Source organism: Cupressus sempervirens, chromosome 8 (genome assembly GCF_028749045.1).
Source record: "Cupressus sempervirens isolate cs-2001-9-10 chromosome 8, ASM2874904v1, whole genome shotgun sequence".
In the NCBI taxonomy this organism is placed as follows: Eukaryota; Viridiplantae; Streptophyta; class Pinopsida; order Cupressales; family Cupressaceae; genus Cupressus; species Cupressus sempervirens.
In genome coordinates this window covers 401480851-401508071 of record NC_143125.1, presented here as the reverse complement: position 1 = coordinate 401508071, position 27221 = coordinate 401480851, and the positions used below count along the sequence as shown (strand labels likewise).

The following is a 27221-nucleotide window of genomic DNA, read 5'->3' as shown; positions in this document are numbered from 1 at the left end:
CTAGGAGAGAAAAGAAGGTATTTGAGAAAAAATATTGAAGCATTGAAGAGAAGATCACCAGATCAATTGAAGATGATATAGTGATTTAGGATCATTTGGGCAAATCAGTTGCTTGCATTCATGCAATTAGAGGAGTTTAAAAGGATTTGGAGGAGGCATCTATTAATTTGAAGATGCATTTCCCCATTTTGGAGCAAATTTGATGAAATGGGTTAGGTATTTTTGTTGTCTTTTTTTTCTTTCATATTTCATTTTATTGTATATCTGGTTTTCATTTTATTTGATAGAAAAAATAAGAAGCCCTAACTATTTTTTCCTTTGTTCCTTACTGCAAACCCTAACTGTTATTAGCTTTTCTTTATTTTATTTTTTAATTCAATTAAAAAGTGGAATACTGAATTTTTTATTTATAATCTATTGCAGCTTGCCATTCACTTGATCCAAGATTTCAAACGTAATGTATATTATAATGTCCCTTTTTTGGGAGATTTGAAATTTTAATAAAATAATTAATTAATTTAAGTTGTCAAAATTAAATGACAACTTAATCTAGTTAAATAATAAAGAAAATAAAGTGAATTTTTATGTCAACTGGAATTATAAAATAAAAGTCACTTCATTTCAAATTAGAAAGACGGAAAATGAAGTGCCAAGAGACAAGCTCATAGAGGACCAAGAATTTTCTGGAGGAAGCTAAAAAGTTCATAGGGAGGATTTTTCATAACATGTTCAGATGTTTTATTAAAATTGATGAATTCGTTTGATGCTTTGACATTAGCAAGAATTTTCAGAGACCAGAACCTTAAGAAATTTGATGGGGGGGCAGCACAGAAACCTAATTCTTCAAAAGTTGAATTCTTGACGGAGTTCAAACTTCTGCCAAATTTCTAACATTTAAAATTTATTCAGAGAAATAAAGCTATTTGCAAATCCTGAAAATATCCAATTTCAATAATAAATATTGTTCCGAGTCCTCGAATAATATTATCAGCACTTGAGATTTTCCTATGGCAATGGTGGCTTTGACTATTATTTACAAGAAACATTAAGAAGTGGATTCATATAAACAATATTTTCATGATTTCATAAATTCTCAAATGAGGCCTGATGCATTACTGGGAGTATCTTCCAAAAGTCTGAAGCTGGAGATTTATTTGGTTTATAATACCGGGCCACACTTACAATTCATTCAAAAGGCATATTTATTGAATCGGGACTCAATATATCTGAGTAAATGTTTCAATCGTTTGGGTGTTGCTGCAGGTTATATTTCTAGAAGAATATGTCATGAATACAAACACTGCCTTGACAGCCCATTAATATAAAATATATTAGGTCATTTCTCAAAAGAGGAAGATAATGTTTTATGGGTGATTATTAATCATTGAGTATTTATATGTTTTGGAGGGAGGAAAATAATCCTGGGCATTGGAATAATTTATTGATTGCAGCGCAAATACAAAGTCTGGGGCAGAAAATATATATTATTATTGTCTATTCTTAATGCTTTTCCAAAAGTATTTGCAGCATAGAAATGATATTTCTCATTCACAGGAATACTTATTGCCAGGATTTATGAAATTCAATCCACACAATTACCAAAGTTATTTGAAGATTTGTGCTCAGCAGTACTGGATTTCCCCTGACCTTGAAGACACTACTGGTCTCCTCTATATAACCGCATTCTATGTAAGACACAAGTACAAGCTATTTATTATTCACTGCATGAAGGATCCTATCCCGGGTGGCATAGACATGGGAGAATGTGAAATTTTGGCATAGCTATAAGATGATGGCATTGAGTTTCAATTCCATGTTCTTTATTTTGATGACTTGTGCATTGAAAAGCTGCACTCGTATATTTTGAGGAAAATATCAACTGCAAACAAACAGACATTTAGGTTTTGAAGAAAGTCCAGTGGTTTAGTGAAGTTTGTTGTGCATCTTATGGTTGATACATTTCTCAAGCTGAGCTAAAAATTAAAGCATAAGAGGTAAGTAGATATTTATTCCATTCCAATTCATTTTGGTATCCTAGAGAGAATTTTAAATTATTGTATTGCAGCCATTAAGGACGGAGATTTCTTGAATATGAGATTATTGTTGCTTTGAGTGCTTTCTTTATGTTGTTAAATGCAATATGTGTTAATGTTATTATGATAAAATGTGTCAATCCAACAGAAACATAGAACCTCAAAGCATAAACTCCTTGCATGCAAACTGTTTGTCAAAAATGTCTCGAAGGCAATGCACAATTTGCTTAACTTAATTAATTTGGGTTATAAGTCAAGTCAAGGATCTTACAATGGTATCTGATCCAAGGCCTGCCAAACTTTGGGTCTATTAAAGTTTGACGCAACCAAGTGACTGAGTTAAGATATTATTAAAAAAGATTCAGGAAAATTTGGCAACCCTTACAAATGTCAGAAGGGGAAACAACATTGAGGTTTATTGTTGTAAATTAGAGTTCATCTTCTAGTGGTACAGAGTAGGTTACAGGCATGAAACATAAAAGTGTTAATAATCTACCACAAGATAAAGATGGAAAGGCTCAATATATCATGAGAGGCATACAAACAGGGCAGGAAAAGGTGACTAATGTATTCCAACAGCTTACTGTAGCCATTCAAAAGATGAGTGCAGCCCCAAGGAGATCTCAATGTAGTCATAGTTATGGCAGTAGCACAATTGACTCCCCATAGGGTGGTAGAGTTCCCACATGCTCTTCTGATAGGCCCTTGATGCCTACTTTCATTGGTTGTGATGATGAGGAGAAAGTGAATAATGTTGAAGCAGAGATGGCATTTCTTGATACCATAATGAATATGCATGCTGATGTTTACCATATGGGGTAAACGGTTTACTAATGCATATAGACAATAGACAAGAACATGTAACACAGCAGTACTCCTTTTATTATTCGCATATATGTCGAAGAGATTACATAGTGCTTACAATGATGATTACCACCATAATCCAAAGTTGTACATATACCATTCCGAAGAACCTTCCCGAAGGGGCCCGTCGGCTACATAACAATTACCGACGACATCAACCTGTCGGCTACACAATATTTACCGACGACACGAGGCAGCAAAGGGCAAGCATGAGAATCAAGCAAGATTACAGGCCTTCAAAACAAGGACCTAAAACATGTTACAAACAAGTTGTCACTTCTTATATATGATGGCAGCAGTAAGACAATTGCACAAGCTTGGATACATAAGCAGGATACTTTCTTTCTCTCCAACTTATCTTCTGCCGCCAGGGCATACTAGTAAGTATCTTCGATTGCCAATCCTCAACGTACTTAACTCATCTTGAATAAGTCTTAGACAAAAATATATCTAGCCACCTTCTCCTTGGATGACTCTCAGTGCCCAAACCTAATTATCATGTTACTTCCCAAATTTTGACCTAATCTAAATTTATTTATAGTCATTGAATTGAATGGATATTCTTCCATAATCATGTGAAAAGGGTAGTTAAATATATCTATTGTACTCATTATGTTAATTGTTTAATGAAGATGGTCATGATCAATTGTTTGTCATGTGATGATTAGCAGTTGCTTGATTTTGGAATTGTGGTTAATAATTAAATTTTTTATCTATATTAAATGTTATTATAGAATTATTATGGAACTTGTTATTATCATGGAAATGTTGCACGAGTGATTGCAGGAGAAGATGAAGGGGAGAAGCATTGCTAAACAGGATCAACGGAATGGGATACTAGCTCAGTCCAATTATCGGGTTGACAGTTATGACCTTTAATTGCCTTGGTAAGGACCTAGTGACTTGAACATCAAGATATAATCGATGGACCCGCATGAGCTATTAAATAAACATTTAAAACATTAATTATTTAGATTAAAAATAATGCATACCTCAAATGGTTTTTGATTGACTTTTCTACCACATCATTATAACGTATATCTATGTACATGCACATAGATATAGAAATAAAAGTGACACCATAATATTATCTTTATAAAATAAATAATATGATGCCACCTCATAAGTACATCTACGTGCAAGTAGATAGATATATATTATAATTATCCTTGATTTATAACCTCCAAATCTTTTTCCTTATTTTTTCAAATTTTTGCCAAAACCCAAAAAGCACATTTGGCATATTGGCATTCAAGAAGCCAAGTCCTTTTCTTTTAAGTTACGGCTTCTTGGAAGCTAAAAGGTTTTCGAATATTTCCTTATATTATGGAGCTGTGAGAGACCATAGGCATTAGAACTCACAACATATCTCTACATTTTTATAACCGAATTCTCTCTGCTTATTTCCTTGCCGCGATTTATCAATTCATCATATATTTTCCTTGCTGAAGCATAAAATTAGTAACTGCGCTAAGTCTGCAACCAGAGTTCTTCCATGAAGGGTGGGGCTGATTGATAGCATCCAGCAAGACTCCATTATATTTATAGATTTTACCAGGTTATGCGGTTGCCCCATATCCCAAAGATTGTAATATGTTTTATTTTCAGATACTACTGCAATTTGAATATTATAGCAATAAGATACAGTTCCAAAATATGTTGCAAATCATCTTTGTTTAAAATATCATCGGTTAGTCCCTCTTTAGGACATAACTATTTATGATGAGTAAAAGCCAAGTATGCATGACATGATATCATATCTTTATTATGCTGTTGAAAGTCAAAATCAAATGTTATTTATTTTGCAAGTCTTAAAGTTACATTTCTCAGATCACAAAATGTGATAAGCTGAAAACATATAATGGATCAACAAAAAGAGTTGGTTGCTCTAAAATTCAAACACTTGGGATTCACCGGCTCTATAGCCAAGGAAGAAGTGAAGAGGTGAGATAGAAATCTGCATTAACGTGGAAATAAGAATCAGACATGGCATAACAATTATAAATTTATTTTTTTTAAAAGAAAATCATTTAATAGCTCATGCATGTTCATACTTATTGTTCCCCTATTGTCAAGTTGAGCGGTCGTGATCGGATCATTGAACCCATCAGAAAACCTTGGCCAGGGTTGTTAAAGGAATGTTTTCCATCTATGATCACTTGATGTCAGTAGTGTCAGTTATTCAGAAATGCCTGTCCATAACTATGTGGACATTCTAAACACCGGAATGCTCAGGTGGCTAGACTAAAAGTATCCCAAGCCTAATCTGGGGGGAGGGAGGGCCTTTCTATGCAATAGATTGTGTGGGGCTGAATATGGTCTGAGGTTAGAAGGTTAAGCCTAAGTTAATGCTTCTCCTCTTATCAAAAGCCAAAGCTTGCACAACCAATTAAAAACTCACCTAATACTTCTTGTATGTTCCTCTATCTAATTCGTGCTATGCATTTACTTTATTTGTATGCAAGGAAAGATAGTAAATCGTTATTTCAGTTAATCATTATTACAGTTATATCAGTTGATCATTATTATAGTTATTTTGGTTGATCTAGTTAATTCAGTTGATCATTGTTACAGTTATTTTAGTTGATCTAGTTAATTCAGTTAATCATTATTACAGTTATTTCAGTTGAATGTTATTACAGTTATTTCAGTTTGGTTTTGTTATCTCGGTTAATCATTGGTAGTTAAAGTCTGTTAATGTCTCATGAAAAGGAATTCAAGATATTTTGTTCAATATTTAGTTGAGAAAAACTCTTTCTAGATCACCTATATTTTGTTAATGAAAATCCATTTGTTATATATCATCTTGTAGAACTCCTTGGTATACACTCTAACAGAGCCTTTTGTATCAGATTTTGTTATCTCTTGAACGACTCAAGTTCATAATCCTCCAATCAAACATAGCCTTAAGTTTAGAAACCGTAACCCTCCACCTAACTATCTTCAGTTCACCATTATCTTCTCTATCTTTCTACAATTCTTTCCACCATAAGGCAGCATGACACTTCAACTTAGTCTATGCTAACCTAACTCTATGTGAATCTTTAACATCTTCAAGTTCAAAGTAGTCTTCTAGTTCATTAATCTAATCTATCAATTCCTTCATATGTAAAGAACTAATAAAGCATGTGACATCAATCCTATGACTCTTACCCATCTGAACCATAGCTCTCAACAATCTTTCCACTTTGGCAAGAATATCCACATCTATTGTTGCCTCAAGATCTTCGGCAACTTCCTCAAATTCATCGTTTGTGTTAAGATTCCTACTAGCCCCAGCCAAAGCACTTGGGATCTCAATCCTTATCTCATTTATGAAATCCTGCATCATTTGCTCTAGTCTCCTAGAATTCATTCTTCTAGGCAGCATGTTTACCAAGATGCCAATCTTCAATTCCTCAGTTTCAGTGATATGGTCACAAGTGTTGATTGTCCAAATCCAATCTAGCAATCTACTAAACCAAACAATATGCCTTCAACTATTAAGTTTGTTCAATAACCAAGAAACTTATCAACTTCACCAACAATCCAATCTTTCTTGTGTAACCACCACAATTGTTGGTCAAATACAATCCTCTGACACCCCACAACCAGGTTCATAAGTGTGATTTGACTCTTCCAACAACCCATTTTGTTCCTTGCCACCTTGCACTAGCCTTTGATTGATGCAGATCCAAATCTTCTCTTCTGCCACTCCACAACAAGAAGACATGCAAATCAAGACACAAGATTCCAAGTGCTTGTACAATCTGCAACTAGCAATCCGAACCAGCCTTGATACCACTTGATGCAACCAAGATCAAAGAATCCTCGAGGGAGATGTCTAACCTTGCAACAAGAGTAAGAAATAGAGGAAATACACTAACAAACTTAGGGCAAAGAACACAATATGGAAGAATACAACTAAATTATCATCAAGTTGGCCTGCCACGAGCAACTTCATTACATCGCAATTGTTAATATAAAACTACTACAAGGATCACAATTGATCATCCCTCATAACTATAAACCTAACATTCCAATTACTTCCAAACTACATTCAGCAATCTATCACTTGCCACCACGGCTCATGCTATCCTTCCTTGCACATCTAGCACTACTCCCCTTTCAAAACTAGAACCCCTACCCTACTTTAAACAAGATCTCCAACCATAAATCAGCTTATCCAATCAACAATCTCCAAGACAAAGGAAACATATTCCAAACAGATAGGACAGGACACAAATTATAACCCCCATATGAATACATCGTGCCTTACGAACATACAAGAGGGTTGATGAAATATGTTATAACATAGACAATGTGCAAACATACATCGCAAATCATCAGTCCTCATTGCAAACCGAATCTCGCCAACCCAACTGTTAGAATAGGTAAGCCAGAATAGGAATGGACTAATCTTAAGATATCTTCATCTGGAACATTGGATCATGATGCAAACCTGGACATTGGAAGTCCACAATGCTTAGATCACACCATAAGGATAGCATAAGGAAATAAGCCAACTAGACCAATCACAAGCTAAAATAACAAAAGACTGTCCCAACGAACAATGAATCAGACAAACAAAAAGGAAATAATTTTGTGAGATGCGAGATTGTCAACAACCCAAGGACATGCATGCATCAATTTCTTTGTGAGACCTTGAAGAAAGTGTTGGACAAAGTGGGTGAGGAGAACATTGTAAAAAATGTCACAAATTATACAGAACATTATGTTGTTGTAGGCGTACTTCTAGGAGAAACTTGTGTTGGATCCACTGTGCTACTCATTGGCTTGACCTCATATTGCAGGATCTTGGCAAACTACCCTAGATCAAAAAATGTGTAGAGTGTGCAAGAAATACGTTTAAATACATATTTAATCATACTTGGGTCCTCAATCTTATGAACAAATTCAAAAATATTATAAAGTTGGCTCATCCAAGAATTGCCTGATTTCCATCCAATTTTATTACATCACAAACCTTGCTTCATCCAAGGCTGGTTTGACACGCAAGCTTGTAAGTGAGGAGTGGAATACATCATCGTATGCAAAAACCACTATAGAAATTGAGATGGTTGATCAAGTTTTTGGGAGTGCAGTTTTTGGCAACTGGCCAAGGAAATTGTACAAGTAATTTTCCATTATATTTTTATTCTCACTTCCATTTCATTTCCTTACATTTTTTCAGACTTCGTCATGTTCATTGGTGAAAGTAAAACTTAAAGCTTTATGTTTCAACTTTAACAATGATCGCAGTTCATAGAGCCTCTAGTTGTTATCCTACAAGATGTTCATGGAGAGAAGCCCGCAATGGGCTACATATATGAAGGCTTAGACTGGGCAAGGGAAGCCATTAGATCTATTTGTGAATGTAGATTAGATTTATTTCGTACTACAGTGATAAATATCTTTTCAATTTTCAGAATTTGATGAATACTAATCTCAGATTTCTAGAATGTAGGTTTTAGTCAGAAAATATTGATCTTATATCAAGTGTAGATGAGATGTAAATTCAATATGAATAAATACTGAATCTTTCAAGTCTGAATTCTGCTTCTAGTAATACCTGATCTGTACTACATAAACATTTATTGATTTCGATGTTCTCTAGGCAGATCAGATTGAGTCTATATATTATATTGGGTGGATATGTCCATGAATGGACAGGTCTCCACATGGTGGAGACAAGTCAATTCTGGACATGCTCCTTCATATGCACCGATTCAATACAAGGAGAGAGACCCAATCACTTAATCAGGATTAGTTACGGTTTTATCCTTGACTAAATAATAACATATATATATGATATTGCCGATTCTGAAAGTGATATAAGTCTGATTTGTTTCCTGCATTCGATCATCACCAAGAACATGAGATAACCACTGTTAGTCATCTATAATCTGCAAGTACAGATTAGTCAATATACTTGGGACTGTTATGATGTTATGATCTGGTATGTGAAAGATATGTGTATTCAAGCAATAATATGTACATACATACATACATACATACATACATACATATATATATATATATAATCATTCATATATCTGACCATAGCTATCATACTTCAACACTATTTACTTAGGGAATGAGTCTAAGTAAAGTCCTGAATGGAAGAACATTGATTGATGGAAGAACATTGATTGACAATAGCAACATCTGCTTCACAGACATTTACATGTAGCTTCATACTAACTTAATCTGGTATTCCAATTTTGCCCAGATTTCAAGGCCAATGAACAAGGTGTTGAGTGAGCTCTACACAATTGTAGAGCAAATGACTTGATTCATCAGTTGGAGCACAGAATCTGTGAGATAGAGATGTTTAGAACTACACAAGAAGACTTACTTTAAACAAGAAATATGCGAGCAAAATCAGACACGAATGATATTATAAAGGTATCAAAGTTGTGATCTTGCCACCATGAGGGTTTTGATTGATGCTTCTTGGTGACAAAGAGGTCAGATATCTCAGGTGGTAGTAAAGAAATTTTTAGTGGGAAGCTCTAATCCTAAAGAGACATGTCTGGAGAAGGAAGGGGAATGGAAAAAGGGGGATGAAAAGTTAGCATTTGTTGTAAAAGCAAATGAGTTCATAACAAAATAAGAAGGGTACCGAAGAGAAGGGCTTAGTAGTAAGTAACTCTGAAGCTAGGAGATCAACTACTATCTGGAGGGTAGCAATGTCCCCTACAAGGAGACAACATTAATATATGTTCTATTTCCTTCTGTTCTTTTTCTTATCAAACCTAAATTATTTTAAAACCCTTGTTCTTTCATAATAGCAAAGGCCTCATTACATGTGGGTCTTCTATTTGGCTATTTATACATATTGATTCCGTTTTAGAAAACTGATCTTCCTATATCTGTAGTTGACCAGTGATTATATTGTTATTCCCTTAATAATAGTTAATGTTCAACATTGGGTTCTCATTAGTATTGGTCTCTCTTTACTAGGAGAAGAGATTTCTTGCGCTTGAGGCTTTTGCTCATAATAATTTAAGTCCATTCTATCATACTTTGGAATTTGAATCTAGTGTGTGGATTCTATTTGATGTAGGTGTTATGGTTGAGACTTCCTTATTGAGTGTGACCTCTTCTTTCATATTGTGGTTGCTCTAGTGACTATTGCAGTTGATTCCAGCAATCATCTTGCTCATGAAATTAGCTTATATTGGCATGGCCCCTTATTTGTATGGTGAGAAGATTGCTGTATGATATTGGATCCCTTGGTTGTGCGATGTATGCTTAGATTGCTATCCTTCCTTAACATTTGTATTTTCTTGTTAATACCCATCTCATCTCCTTGCTCAAATTAGAAAGAGATTAATTATTGGCGTTTCTCATTTCCAGGTTGCACATACATCAAAGTCATTGTCGAGCATTCAAGGCTGCTGTTTTCATTTTAGCAAATCACTTGAATACTTTGCCAATATTAATATTCTTCTGAGTTGTTAAGTCTTACAGTAGTCAACTTAATATTTGGGTGATTATTATATGGTTGTTTCCTAAATTTTGGAGTAAGACATTAAGTGGAACCCAATCCTATATGCACTCCCTTTCCTTATTTCTCCTCCTAATTGATGGATAGATTCCATGATCCAGAGATTCCTATAGGAACCCAAGTTTTCCTTCACATAAATTATTCAAATTCTGCATGCTAACGTAAATTATAACAAACACATCGATCAAAAGTTCTGATTTTTCACCATGCAATGGGTCTTAAAATTCAAAATTTTATTTCCCACTTATACAATCACTTTTTCAATAAACAAAAGGCATCCCAGTCCGTAAAGATTACATTTCTAATTCCAACATACCCATTTTCTGATTTTTATTTTCCCGGGTCTGTAATTAAAGAAGCAGCACTGAATGGCTCCAAAAAGCAACTCAAAAAAGATATCTCCACCTCAAAATCCATGCCAAGATGAAAACTGCAATTGCCTTTATTGAATTCACCAAACACTCTAATCTACTCCAATTTGGCACAAATATGACTCCAGAATGAAGCCATCACTAGTATGCAAAATTCAATGGGAAACATTATGAAAACCCATCAGAGAAACCTCCATACGGTAGAAAACAAGACTTCGCATGGTAGACAGCATATGTAAGCAACATGTAACTCACAAAAGGCAAAAGCAATCCTTGAAAATTAGAGACTTTTGCTCGAACCAAGAAATCTTGTGATCAAGACCCTTGACCAAGCTCACGAATTTCAACAAAAATATTCAAAGACGAACTACAAAATATTCATAAGAGGCTTGTATTTATCTTTAAAAATTTGCCAAATTTTATGAAATCCCATTGACTCACTTGGATACCACGTTATAGCGAATTGATGTTGTATTAAACAAAGGAGATGAAAGCACCTTACATAGCTTTGCAAAGAGAATGTTTCTAAAAGAAACAATCGTGAAGAAAAAAATAGAAATTACCTAATAAACTAAAGACTAAGTTACCGATTCAGGTTCAGGGATGGGTGTGGGTACAAGAACTCAGTACACGGGTATGTAAAAAAATTTATAGGGGTTTAAGAACATGCGTGTATATATATATATATATATATACAAAAAAATAAGAGAAATATATAGAATTGTAGAACAAAATCATTTCACAGAATGATACTTGATCATTGATCAATGCCAAAAGCCAAAAATAAATATTAAATATTAATTGATAGTTGAAAAATATTCAAATCAGCCATATCATGTACCTGGCAAGTACCCATAGAAAACTAGTACCAGGTGTGTACCTGAACCCGATTCAAACTCTATTGGCACAAACCTAGTAACTTAGACTAAAGACCAACTAAGATGACCATTAAATAAACAATTTAATATTCTAATAATTTTGGAGACGAGAAATGAGCAACATCACAATTTAACTTATTGAGGAAAATATCTCCTACTTATTAATTGATGAGCTTAAGGAGCTTCAGCTATCTAATGAATGGTTCATAAGGCGCAACATTTGTTGAAGGTTTTGCAAATGAGGTTGCAAACAAAGTGGACATAACCATGGAGGAAACTCTCTAGTTAAGCACACTTAAGCTGGAGTAGCACTCAAATGGGTGACCTCCTAAGAAGTCTCGGTGCTTCACCTCTGTAAGTGTCACCTAGATGCAACGAGTGCTAAGTGTTCCATTCATTCTCAAAGAGATGGGATCTTGTAAATTGCTAGTAATGAAAATGGGTCAATGAGTTTGACTAAAAAACTACATAGTTGAATCCTAATAGCAATATCACAATTTGACTTGTGAAAAATATCTCCTACTTATCAAGAGAAAAGAAGCCGAGAAAGAGTATTACCATAGCTACACATCCCTAGGGGATGGGGGGACGGCAGAACGAGGGACAAGTTTTTGAGATGGGGGACAAAGGGGTCTTAATTTGGGGACGGCAGGGGGACGGTGGTAGGGGATGGGGGGGTTGTATATATTATACATATGGTACTTAAAATGATAGTTATGAAAAGATGTATTGTGATATAAGATATAAAGATGTAAAAAAGTGAATACTAGAATGTTGCATTGAATTGGAACATCGAACATTGAACATATATAGTCAAATCAGCAAAAGTCAACACAGAGACATCGCCCATCATCAGCAGAGGTGGCAGAATTTGGTGGTGTTGCCGGGGACAGAGGAACAGAGTTCCCCCTATGTCCTTGTCTCCGAAACTTTGGGCAAAAAGGTGGGGGATGCATCTTCATGTTACGATGAGCATTACAAAGCACCTCATCAAATGGAAGGATTTGCCAATTGAAGATACAACATGAGAAGCGTCAGGAATCATCAACCATCCAAAAATTCAGTGCTTGCAAATAAGCAATCTTTGGGAGGGTGGACATGTCATGTTCCTTTTCTAAATATAGCAAATTACTATTTATAATATATCCCATTATCTAGAAAACTAAATCAAGACCTACGGATAAACCAAGAATTTTTTCCTTTTAACATTAAGGCAAATCATATTTAATGACATATACTAAATATTGTTTGAAATATTTAATTATATAATGCCAAAATTGACATGACTTAGGTGAAGAGTGTTAGAATTATAGTCTCATTCGGATTGAAGTTTCAGATTATTACTACAGTTATATATGAAATTAAGAAATTATATATATATATATATATATATATATATATATATATAATTCACTAAACATGCACATATATATGGATTAGTTAATTCTGATGGAATCACATTATTTTGAATGTGTAGACTAATCAATAATTATGGATCGGTGCCTTAAATAATACTAAGTCAAGCCCACTGAGGGCCATGACTCTCCGTGGCATATGCCACAGGAGAGTCATGTCCCTCCGTGGACATTGACTCTTGGTATATATTACAATTGCTATCGCTGACTGACATAATCATATCAATTACAAGGCATAAAGATTAATGCAGTCACCCGATACACTACATCACCATTAGTCACATAATCTGATCTGTACATTAAACATTACAGGTTGACTGTCATAAATATAGATATACAATCATTCATGTCTGAGATAAAAGTGCAGTGATCTTTCTCTATAAAGATCTGATTTCCTTTAACATGGTACCAGAGCCTCATTAGGAAAATCATTGGAAACAAATCGATATAAGATTTCTTTTAAATCGATATAAGATTTTATCATATCAGTCAGAATAAAATAAGGCTAAGATGGTGAATGGGATCAAGGTTGAAGATAGATTGGAAGGGGCTGGAAGCTTCTTTTCATGGAAAATACAGATTACAGCTTTAGATTGTGTAAAGTTTCTGCTAAATCCTTATCTCTTAATCAGACTTTTAATCCAGTCTTATATGCTGAGAATGATCTTCTAAGTAGTATGAATATTGATGAAATTAGTGCTTATTATAATGCAGATACAATACTGAATATTTAACCTTTTATTGTGATAGAGAATCTTAGATATAAATTGTAGGATATAAAATGCTTATAGGAGCAGACTGCTGTAACTGTGTGTCCTATAATCTGCATTTACAACCTACTTATATATCCTTTCTAAAGGGTTATGTCCCTCCCTCAAGGGACATAACCCTTCCTAACTTGGCACCTATAGGAGAGATATATATATCATTAAATGCCAACATTAGAGATATATTACTATTAAGAGGATGTATGGTCTGTACTGTCAGACCTGTAGGTTTATCTTGGTTAATATTCTTAACAGATTGGAAGGGGTTGGAAACTTCTCTTCATGGAAAATACAGATTACAGCCTTACTTGAAGAACTTGAGTTAGAATGCTTCATAGAAAAAATTTGAAGATGCCTAAAGAAGAACCTGAAAGAACAACTTGGAATAGATGAAACAGAAAAGCCAACAAAATCATAATTGATGCCGTTAGAGATCATATTCTCCCTTCAATAGCAAGATTGAAAACAGCTTATGAAGTATTTAAAACTATAAAAGATACATTTGAATAAAGAATACAAGCAGAATACTTACATTAGAGCAGCAACTCATGAACATAAAAAGAAACAAAGGAGAGGCAATAACGACTTATTTCTTTAAAATTTATGAAATAAAGGATCAACTTGGCACAATTGGAAACAATGTAGACGACTCGGAACTTTCACTAATTGCCCTACGAGGACTACCGATATCATAGGAATTCTTCATTCAATGTGTTAGTTGCCCTTCTCTTCCAAAATTTGATCAACTAAAGAACGAATGCACTCAAGAGGAGTCATGGCTAACATCAAGAGTAATCTGCACAAACAAGGAAGAAGAGATACAAGCACTACATACAAACTCTAGAAACAAAGGAAAGAAGAGGAAGTTCAAACCAAAGGAAATAACTCTCAAAATCACCAGAAAAGAGATCTATCCAAAGTACAATGCTATCGATGTGATAGTTTGGTCACATTCGAAGATTTTGTTCAGGAAGGAAAATCAAGCTACCCCAGCTAAGTCTCATGCAGTGGAAAATCCTCTATTCTGCTTAGCTTTGTCAAGTGAATTAAATACAAGTAATAATACTTGGATAATAGATAGTGGAACTTCAAGACATATAACTGGGTTTAGAAATCAGTTTGAAACATTCAGAAAGTATTGCACAAAGAAGTCACAATTGGAGATAATTCTACTTGTCCAGTAAAAGGAAAAGGGAACTGCTCCTTACAAATAAAAATATGAGAAACTCTTCAATTAAAAGATGTGCTATTTGTGCTAGGAATAAAAAGAAACCTAATCTCCATTTCAGATCTAGCCAATCAAGGATATCGTGTCACCTTCAATGAGGATAAAGTGTTACTATGGCCTAAAAACTCTTAACATAAAAAACACAATTAGAATAGGATGAAGAGATGGAAGCTTGTACAAATTAAGCATTAAGGCAAAACAACAAGCAATAAATCATGAAGTACATAAATCAAATGAACTTTTGCATAGAAGATTAGGCTACCTTGGCTTTAGTGTCCTTCCTACCATAGGGAAAATCACTACAGGAATACCTGATCTCAAATGTAATCACATTAGTATTTGTAAAGGGTGTGCCCTAGGAAACAATTAAGGGATATTTTCCTTTTAGTAAACAAAAGTCTAAAATTGTACTAGAACTTCTTCACACCAATTTGTGTGGACCCATGTCAACGCCTTCCCTAGGGGGATTGTTGTACTATGTGACTTTCATTGATGATTACTCTAGAAAAACGTGGATATACTTTCTTAAACTTAAAGAATCTAATGAAGTTTTACAAAAATTCAAAGAATTTAAAGCTCTAGTGGAAAATCACATTGGAAAGAAAATAAAAACTTTAAAATCAGATAATGGAGGTGAGTACACATCTGACACCTTCAAAAAAAATTGTATTTCTGTTGGGATTAAGAGGGAGACTACAATACCTTATAATCCTCAACAAAATGGGATTGCAAAAAGAAAATATAGAAATATCATAGAAGCAGCAAAAGCTATGATTCATGATGAAATAATAATCCTCAACAAAATGGGTTGCACAAAGAAAAAATCAAAATATCATAGAATCAGCAAAATCTCCCTATATCTTTTTGGGCCGAAGCAACAAGTACAACAGTATACATTCAAAATGGAAGCCCTCATGGAACATTAGAAATGTAACTCTCGAAGAAGCCTTCATAGTGAACAAACCAGATTTTAGTCATCTGAAAACTTTTGGTTGTCCAATCTGCATTCACATTCCCAAAGAGAAAAGGTCTAAATTAGAACCTTCTAGAAAGAAAGGCATATTTGTTGGCTACAGTGAAACAACTAAAGGATACAGAGTATATATTCCAAGACAAAAATCTGTTGAAGTCAGTATGGATGTTAAGTTTGACAAAGATATCGCTTTCAAAACATCCTTAAACAAAGAAGACAAGGAAATTGAAAATTAGAGGGAGTTCATCATAGAAGATGATCATAATACTGAAAATCAGAGGGAGAACACTATAGAAGATAATTCAACTGGAAATTTGAGGAAGAGCTTTTCCGAAAAACAAGACACATCTGCATCTAATATTGAGAATGATAAGTTTTAAATCACAAGAAAAGACCACTATGGGCCAGAAAAATGATTGAAGAGAACAATGTAGAACCAGATGAGAGTTCTAGAGAAAATAAGAAAACATGAAATAATAAATGCTATGTTGCCTTAATAACAAAACTAACAAAAACAAAACCTACTAATGCCGAGGAGGCTTTAAAATGTCGAGCATGGAAAGATGCAATGGTAGAGGAATATCAATCCATTCTAAAAAATGATGTCTAGGATATTGTCCCTAGACCTAAAGACAAATTAGTCATATCTTCAAAATGGCTATTTAAAATCAAGTATGAACCTGACAGAAGCATTGAAAAACACAAAGCCAAATTTGTTGCAAGGGGTTTTTCTCAAAAGGCCCGAATTGATTATGAAGAAACATTTGCTCTAGTTACACATTACACCTCTGTAAGAACGATAATTGTCATTGTTGCATCCAAAGGATGGAAAATACATTAGATGGAAGTAAAAACAACTTTCTTGAACGGTGTCATTGAAGAGGAAGTATATATAGAACAACCTGAAGGGTTTACCACACATGACAAGAAGCTTTCTGTATGCAAACTAAAAAAAGCTCTCTATGGCCTTAAACAAGCTCCCTAGGCTTGGTATGAGAGGATAGATAGCTATCTCTCCAAGTTGGGATATTCTAAAAATGAAGTTGATCCTAACATATATTTCAAAATATCTAATGACAACATGTTAATTCTTGTTCTTTATGTTGATGACTTATTGATAACAGGTGCACACCACCTTATAGCTAACTACAAACAAGATCTCATAGCTGAATTTGATATGAAGGATCTTGGACTCCTACATTATTTTCTAAGTCTAGAAGTGTGGCAGTAAGAGAACTAGATTTTCCTGAATCAAGGAAAATACATTACTAATATATTGACCAAATTCAGGATGATGGACTGTAAGCCTCTTTCAACTCCAATGGAAACTAACCTCCATAAGCTTTAAAGTGAAGCTGCAGATTCAAATCCTGTAGACCCTACTCTCTACCGTCAAATTGTTGGATCTCATATGTACCTGGTAAATACAAGACCAGATATCTGCTATGCTACGAATGTGTTAAGTCATTTCATGTGTGAACCCAAGAAGATTCACCTAATGGCTGCCAAACATATTTTAAGATATCTACGAGGAAAACTTGGACTTGGGCTGAAGTATACGAATACAAAGTTACAACTTCAAGGATACTCTAATTTAGACTGGGCAAGCAATTCTATTGATCGTAAGAGTACTACAAGTTGTTTTACTCTTAGATCAGCCACGATATCCTGGTTCAGTAGAAAACTATTAGCAATTTCTCAGAGCTCCACTAAAGTTGAATATATGGCTGCCTCTATGGGAGCACGTGAAGCAGTATGGTTAAGGAAACTTCTATATGAACTATTTGGAAAACTGCTAAAACCAACCATAATCCACTGTGACAATCAAAGCTGTATTAAATTATCAGTTAATCCAGTTTTCCATTACAGGTCCAAGCACATAGAAATTCCTTACCACTATATAAGGGACATGGTTGACAGAGATGTTATCAAGTTGATTTAAACTAGCACTGAAGAACAAAATGTAGACATTCTTACTGAGCCTCTTGCAAAGCTGAAAATTGAATACTTCAGAAACAAACTTGGTATGACTAAACTGTAACTTGAGATTAAAATCTCGTATTATGTAATTTATTCATGAATATTTAAATAAAATCAATATTGCAATATTGTGGATGTGTTGTAGCATGAAAGATGACAATCTTTTATGCGGATATGGTCATTGTTGCAAGGTGATGATCTTATCAATAGCTTGACCAGTTATCATGTGTCACTAAATTGGATGAAACACTTGATGATGGATGTATCAAGATTGACTACATTAAGTTGACGTCCTGGATTGTATTGGATATCTTGATATTAGTGTTATCACTGGATCTAGTTCCAAACTAATCTGAAATTGTGATAACGGTTTTATCATAATTGTGGTGGATTGAAGACTTCATTATCTTCATCATCTAAAATTGATACTGGTTCATTCCTAAGTTGAATGATTTCAATCCTCTTTCTTCTAAGAGGGAGTGTTAGAATTGTAGTCTCATTAGGATTGAAGTTTCAGATTATTACTACAGTTATATATGAAATTGAGAAATTATATATATATATATATGAATTAGTTAATTCTGATGGAATCTCATTATTCTGAATGTGTAGACTAATCGGTAGTTATGGATTGGTGCCTTAAATAATACTATGTCAAGCCCACGGAGGGCCATGACTCTCCATGGCATATGCCACGGGAGAGTCATGTCCCTCCGTGGACATTGACTCTTGGTATATATAACAATTGCTATCAGTGACTGACATAATCATATCAATTAAAAGGCATAAAGATTACTGCAGTCACCCAATACAATACATCACCATTAGTCACATACTCTGATCTGAACATTAAACATTACAGGTTGACTGTCATAAATATAGATATACAATCATTCAAGTCTGAGATAAAAGTGCAGTGATCTTTCTCTATATAGATCCGATTTCCTTTAACAAAGAGAACCTTTAGTTGTTGAAAGGTTCTTGGAGGTAGAAGACCAAAATAGACGAGTTGCAATTCAGAAGAAGAATGTTAGAAGATGGTGGACAAATGGCAAAAGGAGCTACATACATGGCATGCAAGCATTTTCTATTCTGAAATTGAATATGTTTTTATATATTCGGATTTTGGTTTGCATTTGACATTCACTCTATCTTGTTACATGAACAAGCTAATGTTGTTTTCTTCAGAGGCCGGTAAACCAATGAAGGTGAATTTCCAAGACAAATAAACCAGGGAATAATGAGGCTCAAAGACAGTGGCCCCAAGGGACTTCAAGGGCACTCTCATCCAAAGATTGTATTTCTGCTAAAAGGATTTACAGCTATATTGCTTTAAGGTTTTGCAAGTGTTCGTAGGAGATTTAATAAAGTAGTTTAGGATTGTGTGTTTCAATTTGTTTTTCTGTTTATGACTGTACATACTGTTTTTGGAGTGTTATTTCATGCATTTTCATAATAACAATAAGCGTGAAGAGTTCTCAGAAGTTGTTTGACGCTAAAGCTGTTTCCTTACATGTATGAACTCCCAATTTAGGGTGCTGTTTGATGTAATTTGCAGCAAACAGTAATGGTTGTCATCTAATATATTTAGCGGCAAACTACACATCTTCTAAGTTGTGTAGTTGATCATGATGGCATTACACCCACCTTCATGCTATTATGTTTTTTGTGTATTACCGTGAACTTTTTTAGTGATACCCAATTTCACTGCTATTCTTATTTTGCAAAAGTAAAGTTCAAACTAGAAATATTTTCAAATCTGACTTCAAATTTGCTGCAAGGGTTATGGATGCTTCATATGATGCCAGATATTTGGTAATCATTGGCAAAGTTTAGGTATGGAATAGAAAAGCTAATTGTGAAACTACTATGAATAATGGTTGAGCATCATCAGATATGCAAAGATAAAAGAAATAATGGAGCATAGGTTATACAGTTTTCCTATGTTCCAATTATTTCAGTAATATTCCTTAAGCTGCAAGCGAAATTATTATGAACATCATTCGAAGCAGCTTACAAGCTAAAGGAATCCACATTCAAAGATACATGTTGCTCATTTCAGTTTTCTTCAGAATATTCTCCTCCTCAGTGTGCAAAATATTGAGCAGGAAATACATGATTTAATGCTAACAGACAAAAATCCGAAAAACATGGAAAACAGCCCAACAATCCTGTAGAAGATGCTACAAGAGAGTTTACAGTCCTTTCAAGTTAATATGGCCTCATCAAAAGGAACGAAAAGAACTTCAAACAAGAAAAAGATCTAACATGACCAGCTTTTACCTTAAATAAAATGGCCTCACAAGATATGATTTCCCCTTCATGGGCATAAGGAGGTATAAGATAGCTTTATGAGATACAATTTCCCCTTCACGGGCATAAGCACTGATAAGGGACCCTTAGCCTATTTTTATTCCCGTAGGCTAATTGCGGGTATAAAGAGAATTAATTAGTTGTTTTATTTTCAGAGCGTGAGCAACTAAATGGAAAAATCAATTTTCCAGGATGAAAAAAAATATAAAGTTCAAATTATTTTTTAAAGTCGTTCCACGGCAAATCGAATATTATTTTATTATTTTAGGGGAAAGTATATAAAAGGAGGAAATAGAAAAGAAAAAAAAAATTCTCAGCATTTTCATTTGACAAACCCCAGTTTATAGAAGAGAGCAAGTATTTGTCTTCAGCCTACAATGGAAAAACTCTATGAAAAAAATCGTTTCAAGCCTTTTCGTGGTGTTTCAAACATTCAGAAATGCATCACTCTACTTTTAAGAGTCGTGTGGTAATATGAAAATGGTATTGGGTGTCAATTGGAAACAAATAAACATTGCAAGCAGTTTGGTAGTATTATAGGATTCAAAAAGGCAACGAAGGCTGGAAAGGAACTTAGTTGAGAATTTGTACCGAAATTAGGACTCCTTTACTCCAGGCACTCTTAATAATAAGACAATTCCAAGGTTTGGATGGTGATGTGGGGACAACAAAGTCATCAGCCAGCAAGAACAGGTGACAACCAGACTCATAGGGAATTAAGATAAAAAGGAAGATACTGCAGCCTAAAAAAAGACAATCATTAACAATTATCATCCAAGAAACCAGTGTGGCATGAGGCAAATATAATAGTTTATGATTTCCATATAACGCAAGCTGCTGCTCATCAGATTTAAAGATCAGAATTTGTATAAACTCAGCTTATATATATTTATATTTATATATATATAGTATAGCCAAACAATTGTGGCTGATTCACAGTAGCTATCATAAATCCAAAATTTCTGAATTCAATCACAATTCTGTCTGTGCAATATTGTTACAAACTGTCATTTTTGTCAAACAACTATCAAAAAGAAAAGAAAATTACTCACGCATATTACACAAGACTTCAGAAAGTAGGTTCCATATTTCAGAAAATAGCCGATTATGATGTTACATATTAACAGGGTAAGAGAAGCTGCCGTTGAATGGTCAGCTTTAAAATGGAAATCAGTGATGATATGAAAAAATACAAAGAATAATTACCATAGACTAACAAAGCAATCAAATCAAATGTATATGAAAAATACAAGGCACCACACTTGGGTAGATCCAAAGAATAAAGGAGAGCATTGAAAAGGTGTCAAACAAAATGAATCATGTTCCTCCCTTCAACCCCATTCATGAGGAGATGAAACATCATTTAAAATTCTATACAAGCAGCTGCAAAGAACATTTGGAGAATGAAAGCTGACAAATAATCTGATGGACAAGAAACTAATCCAATAAATCCTTTGTAATATGGCTGCATACTCTCTCATTGGGTAAATTTTTTGAGAATAAAAACAGACCATGATAGCTTGCTGGTCTGTAAAAGTTGTTCATTCAGCACCAAGTTTGGAGCACCCATCCTAATTTGGAAGTTAGCAGGCATTCGGCGATCTTGGGAAAGTTTCTGAATGAAGCTACAAACTCTGTTATAACTATATATATATATATATATATATATATATATATATATACACAGCAGGGACAGTTTGAATGCAGTTACAACCTCTGTTATAACTATTTAGAATATGCAGCAGACACGGGAATGTGTTTCTCTAGTTCATACTCCTTAACCTACCTATGATTATACATAGAGCAGTTAAGGGACCAATTGGACTTAGAGATAATCCAGCAAGAAACAGTGAATATGCTGTAGGAATTGAGAAATATATGATGTGATTGAAATGTGGTGAGTGCTAATGGAATTGTGAGTGGGACAGTACTTTCCTAATAAAAACACAGAAACCACTTTAAACAGCTGTCTAGTATCAATGTAAGAGCTGGATGATTGAAATACAACTTTTAACATATTAAAAGACACTCCATCGTTCTCGCATATCATGGAAATATATTTCAAAATCTCTCTAGTCTCTATATTTATGTTCTGATGTGTCTGTGTGTACAAGACTAATTATACATATATAATAGGAAACATCTAAACCCCCAATCAAGCCCAGGATAGGAAGAGAGAAATTAATACCTTGCAACGATCCGATCTTCCTTAGACTCACCATCACCAGTGCTATTAGATTTTTTGCTAACTTCTAGAACAAGAGCTTCAAGATTGGGAGATGATCCAAATGCAGGAGGAGGATGAGTACTGTAAAGAAGAGACAGTAAGTTGACATGCAAAGCAAAAAAGAGATGGCCTAAAAAGAAATAGGAAACATTATTACTGAAGCCTGCAGGAACATGCCATGATTATTAGAGACAAAAAAATTTCAGAAAAGAAACCAAACATTCTCAAACAGTGAAAACAGAAAAATCATACAATTATAAAGGTGGGAAAAATTAAAGAACTGAAATACAGTATGTTATTAAATTATTTAGATATAGCTACTCTGTTGTCATTACCCAAAAAGAAATCACATCATGAGACCATATTATCAGATTACAGTGCATAGACTCTACTTTATCTAGTAATATTTAAGTTGTAATCATACCTGACTCGTGGAATAGGACAACCTGAAGAGCCACATGGGTTTTCTGAGCTTGGACATTCTGAATGAGAGAAATCTGGTGATATTCCTTCCATTGCAGGTAAAATCTGCACAACAATCAGAATGTAAGATAATCCTTGCTACATTTAACAAACAAGAAATTTGCTTTTCCCAAAAAAGATAAAAACGATAAAATTTATTTAACTTGGTCTAATGCATGATGGAAGGAATAAATCTGGGTTTTTCAAAATTAGTTTTTCATGATGATAGCATTCAGGTACACAACAGTTTTGGAGTAATGTCAAGAACTATAATGTTGACCTTTGATCCATGTGCAAAGCAATATAATTAAACATCAAGTTATTAAAGTACACCCTGGCATCAATAGCTATCTCTGACTATCCACTATTTATAATCCAGAACACCAACCTACAAATATTCTTCAGCAGATCATCATGGACCCAATCGTGCTAAGAATAGAAACAATAAAAGGTTATTTAATATTTATTTTACAGTTTCAACAACAACAATATGGTCAGGGAATAGCCCTTACATTTTCTATTTGGATAAAATGTTTCCTATAAAGAACAGCATAAAGAACATTTAAAGCCAACAAAGAAAGAATTATTGTGGAATACAAAGATTAAAACTTCTCAAAGGATGTTACCAGTTAGAACTTGGAACATAGTTTAATCCAAAATAATTTTCTAGTGATTGACTTGTATAAAATATTAGTTCTGTTGTAGGATAAACATGGAACAAAAGATCTAGATGGTGACATAAAGTGATTGGAGTTCGATGCCACCCTTGAGATTCCATAGAAATCGTTAAAAATAATAAATTTATAAATCACCTATAGCCTTTAGTTTGACCTACTCAACATGGGCGCCCAACTTTTCATAACAAACCATCTCAAAATAGGAACAATAGGACAAGTATATTGCAAAACATAATAGTAAGAATATTTTGATATTCTATTAATTAATAGGATTAATTATTACAAAGAGTTTCATTTCCCAAGAGAGCTCAGAAAAGAAACCAACCAAACGGATAAACAATACACAACTCGCTAAAAATGAACTAAAAAAATTGAAAGAGACACTTGCCACTAAGGTGGATTTATAACAACTGGAAGCCTTATCTTTTAATTATTTAATCTTATTTTTATACCCCCATTTAAGGCTGGCTTCAACAGAAACATAACAAACTAAAAACACCCTGAATCATGAATCTGCCATTACTTGGTAGTTTTTCCTCGAAAACAAACCACCAAGTAGAACTCCATCAAGCTACCTTGAATATTAGTAAAGATGTAGCTCTTGAGCTGAATTCCTGAGTTCCCATATTAACACATCCACTAACTCCCCAAATTATATATCCCCCAAACCATTGAACAACAATCCATGTTAAGCTACTGAACTGAACTTCATCAAGTTGTCTCATAACCCTCATAAGGTATGGCTCCCAAGGTCATAGACTCCCCAGCTACGTAGGCAACCATCCATTTTGATCGTGATCTATATTGGATTCCTTCACATCTTCAAAGTGTGCGCTTCTTAAAATGTGTGCAATTCATTTGACATGGTGATCTTTCTAGGTTCTCCTAGAAATGCATCGAGAGGATCTTCAACAAATTGTCTCACAACCCTCATAAGGGTAGGACTCCCAAGCTCACAAACTCCCAAGCTAACTAGGCAACCATCCATTTAAGTTTTAACTAGACCAGATTCCTTTCTTTCTTTACAGTGTGCTTCTTAGGGTAAGTACAATTCATTTGACATAGTCATCTTTCTAGGCACTTCTAGCAATTTATCTAGAGGATCTTAAACATGGTGACAAAGTGTGTCAACATTAGCTTCAAGAAGTACCTCGACACATTTTACTCAAGATCCCCATTAATAAAGTGCATGGTTGTCCAAACTTTTGACTCCAATATATCTTCATTGTGCTGGTCATTTAGAGAAACTCCGATGAAAACTTATATCTCTGGGAAATATAATAAAATAGAATACTCCCGTACCTTACTACATTGTTGCCGAAATATTGAAGAACTTAAGAATGTTGATCTGCAAAAAAGCATCACACAAAACATCCACTTCAATCCACAAGCCTGTAGCAATATGCAATTCCTTTTAATAGATCCCCACAAGCTAGCCAAGGTAAAAAATTATAATCAAAGAAACAATAAGAATTTTAAATACCACCAATCATTCACATGTGATTACATGCAAGCAACATGTAAATTCATGCAAGTACATGCAGGCACATGCAATTTTATGCAAGTACGTGCAACTCACATGCAAGTATTGTCGGCGTGCATAAAGTCTTGTCAATATTCTATTCACTAGTTCATAGAAGGGGACTTATTCACATTAGTAAAGTTTACTTAGGTCCTAGGGGTTGTTTCTAAAAGACTTAGCTGTCAAGAGTAGACACATCTTACCTTTAAGACTTTTATTAAAATTTGAGTTAGGTCATTTCATAATTTGTTGAGGTAGTTGTCTCATTTTATACGGTTAAGACACGTGTCATAATCCTATATAATCCTCTCATCTTGCCTTTATAAGCAAGGCCTCTCATGCACATTTTCACATGTCATTTCTTACATCAATAATTAAGTTATTCTTGACATTCTCTCTCTTGTGGAACTTATTTTGGTCTTGCAAGGTTCTTGGGATGCTAAGGAATCACTAATCAACTTACATGATACCAAAACTCCGAATCTGAAGATCTTCCCATTGTTTAGGGTAATTTAAGTAACTGCTTTTGATAGGTGTAGTTTGGGGCAAAATGGACCTCGTTATTGAGCCCAAAAGGCCCAAAAACCTTATTTTCATCTTTAATACTTTGAATTTGGGCACCCAAAAAAATTGGTCACTGTTGGAGACTTTGGCAAAAACCTATCGTTTGTTGTTTGTATAGCCCATACATCAATAGATATGCATGATCTCTAGTTGACAAGCATAAGCAACATACTTTGCAAGTGTCAACAGCTCTGCAGATCAACAAATAATCACAGAGATATTCTTTGCCTCAGTCATTGTCTTCTCTACACATGGTTGGTGTCACTGTCCTCTATGTTCATGGTTGGCATCATCCTTGTGAAATATAATATGAAAACAGGTTTTCAAAATTGTCTTTTAATTAATTAAATGTTTTGTTTTATTTAAATGTCAACAAAGATATTTTCAAAAACCCAATCACGCCATACCATCCCCAACAGTCACATCTCAAGAAATAGGCTTAGAAGCCCAAGTGGAGCTAGATTGACATGGCTCTGCTTGCATTCTACTCACCACCCCACCGGCACTAAATAAATCTTGGCCAGCATTTATCAGTTCGACCCATGGTCGCATGAATACACCCTAGGGGCAGCTTTTTCCCTCAAAGCCCTAAAAGGGACCTTTTTTTTCAAATATACATAGCTTTTTTCTTTCAAACAAAATATTGTCAAAAAGCTAGCTTTATCAACTTCAGTGTGATGTAGGTATTTGCAAAGATTTTGCTGTCCAATGCCATTGTTTCCAGGTTGAATTCAAAACTTCATTTTACACCCCTAAGCTCATAATATTTTTCTCTATACTCAAACTGTCCTGATTCTTGCTGCATCAGGAAGGTAATCAGGAGCTCTACAGTTCTGTACATGCACTTTTTTTGTAGATTTTTTCCAAAATTTCAGAATTTCATTTTGAAGCCAGATTATTAGTACTTTGGGATATATTGTTGGAAATTTAAGTGTCAACTTCTTTTGAACAACGAGGTTAATTGCTTCGATTGTGAGAGGTAATTTGTTGTTCCTTATTTTATTTTGATCTTATAATGGATTTGCCAAAAGTTGTACTTCTAACTCCATGTAACCATCACAAATGGAGATATTGTTTCAAGAAACAAATTAACAAAAAAGAGTTTTGAATAAGGCCTTCTAAGACATCAAGAAATCAACTTTAAGAGTGTCCACTAGAAACCTGAACTGATCCCTTGTGAGTTTCGAATAGATCTAGAGCAAGTTGTTTGAACTTTGAACTAAAAATTGACCCTCCATCACAATGGGCTCTCAAACCCCGTGTGATAAAAGTTTTTGGGTGACATTCTTCAAATTCAAAATACCTAATCAATTTTGCCCCACATAAATGTTAAGGTTTTGTTACTTATTAATCCAAGAAACCATATCTCCGATTTCATTTGTTTTCAATTGAGAAAAATAAAAGTAGTTAATTGTGAGGTTAGCCTTTTGGGAAGAATCAATGCTTTTTTATGCG

General features: G+C 34.3%; 1 protein-coding gene across 4 annotated transcripts in view; it reads right to left on the bottom strand.

Moving 5' to 3' along the window:
* LOC149542981 (serine/threonine-protein kinase STY46-like) overlaps nucleotides 1-27221 on the bottom strand; it is a 279858-nt gene that overhangs the window by 228168 nt on the left and 24469 nt on the right. For all 4 annotated transcript variants that reach the window (XM_089797902.1, XM_089797903.1, XM_089797904.1 and 1 more), the window contains exons 3-4: nucleotides 22966-23069; nucleotides 22503-22622 (exon numbers count right to left, since the gene is read on the bottom strand). In XM_089797902.1, coding sequence (XP_089654028.1) covers nucleotides 22503-22622; nucleotides 22966-23069 — 224 coding nt within the window. The remainder of the gene's footprint in view (nucleotides 1-22502; nucleotides 22623-22965; nucleotides 23070-27221) is intronic.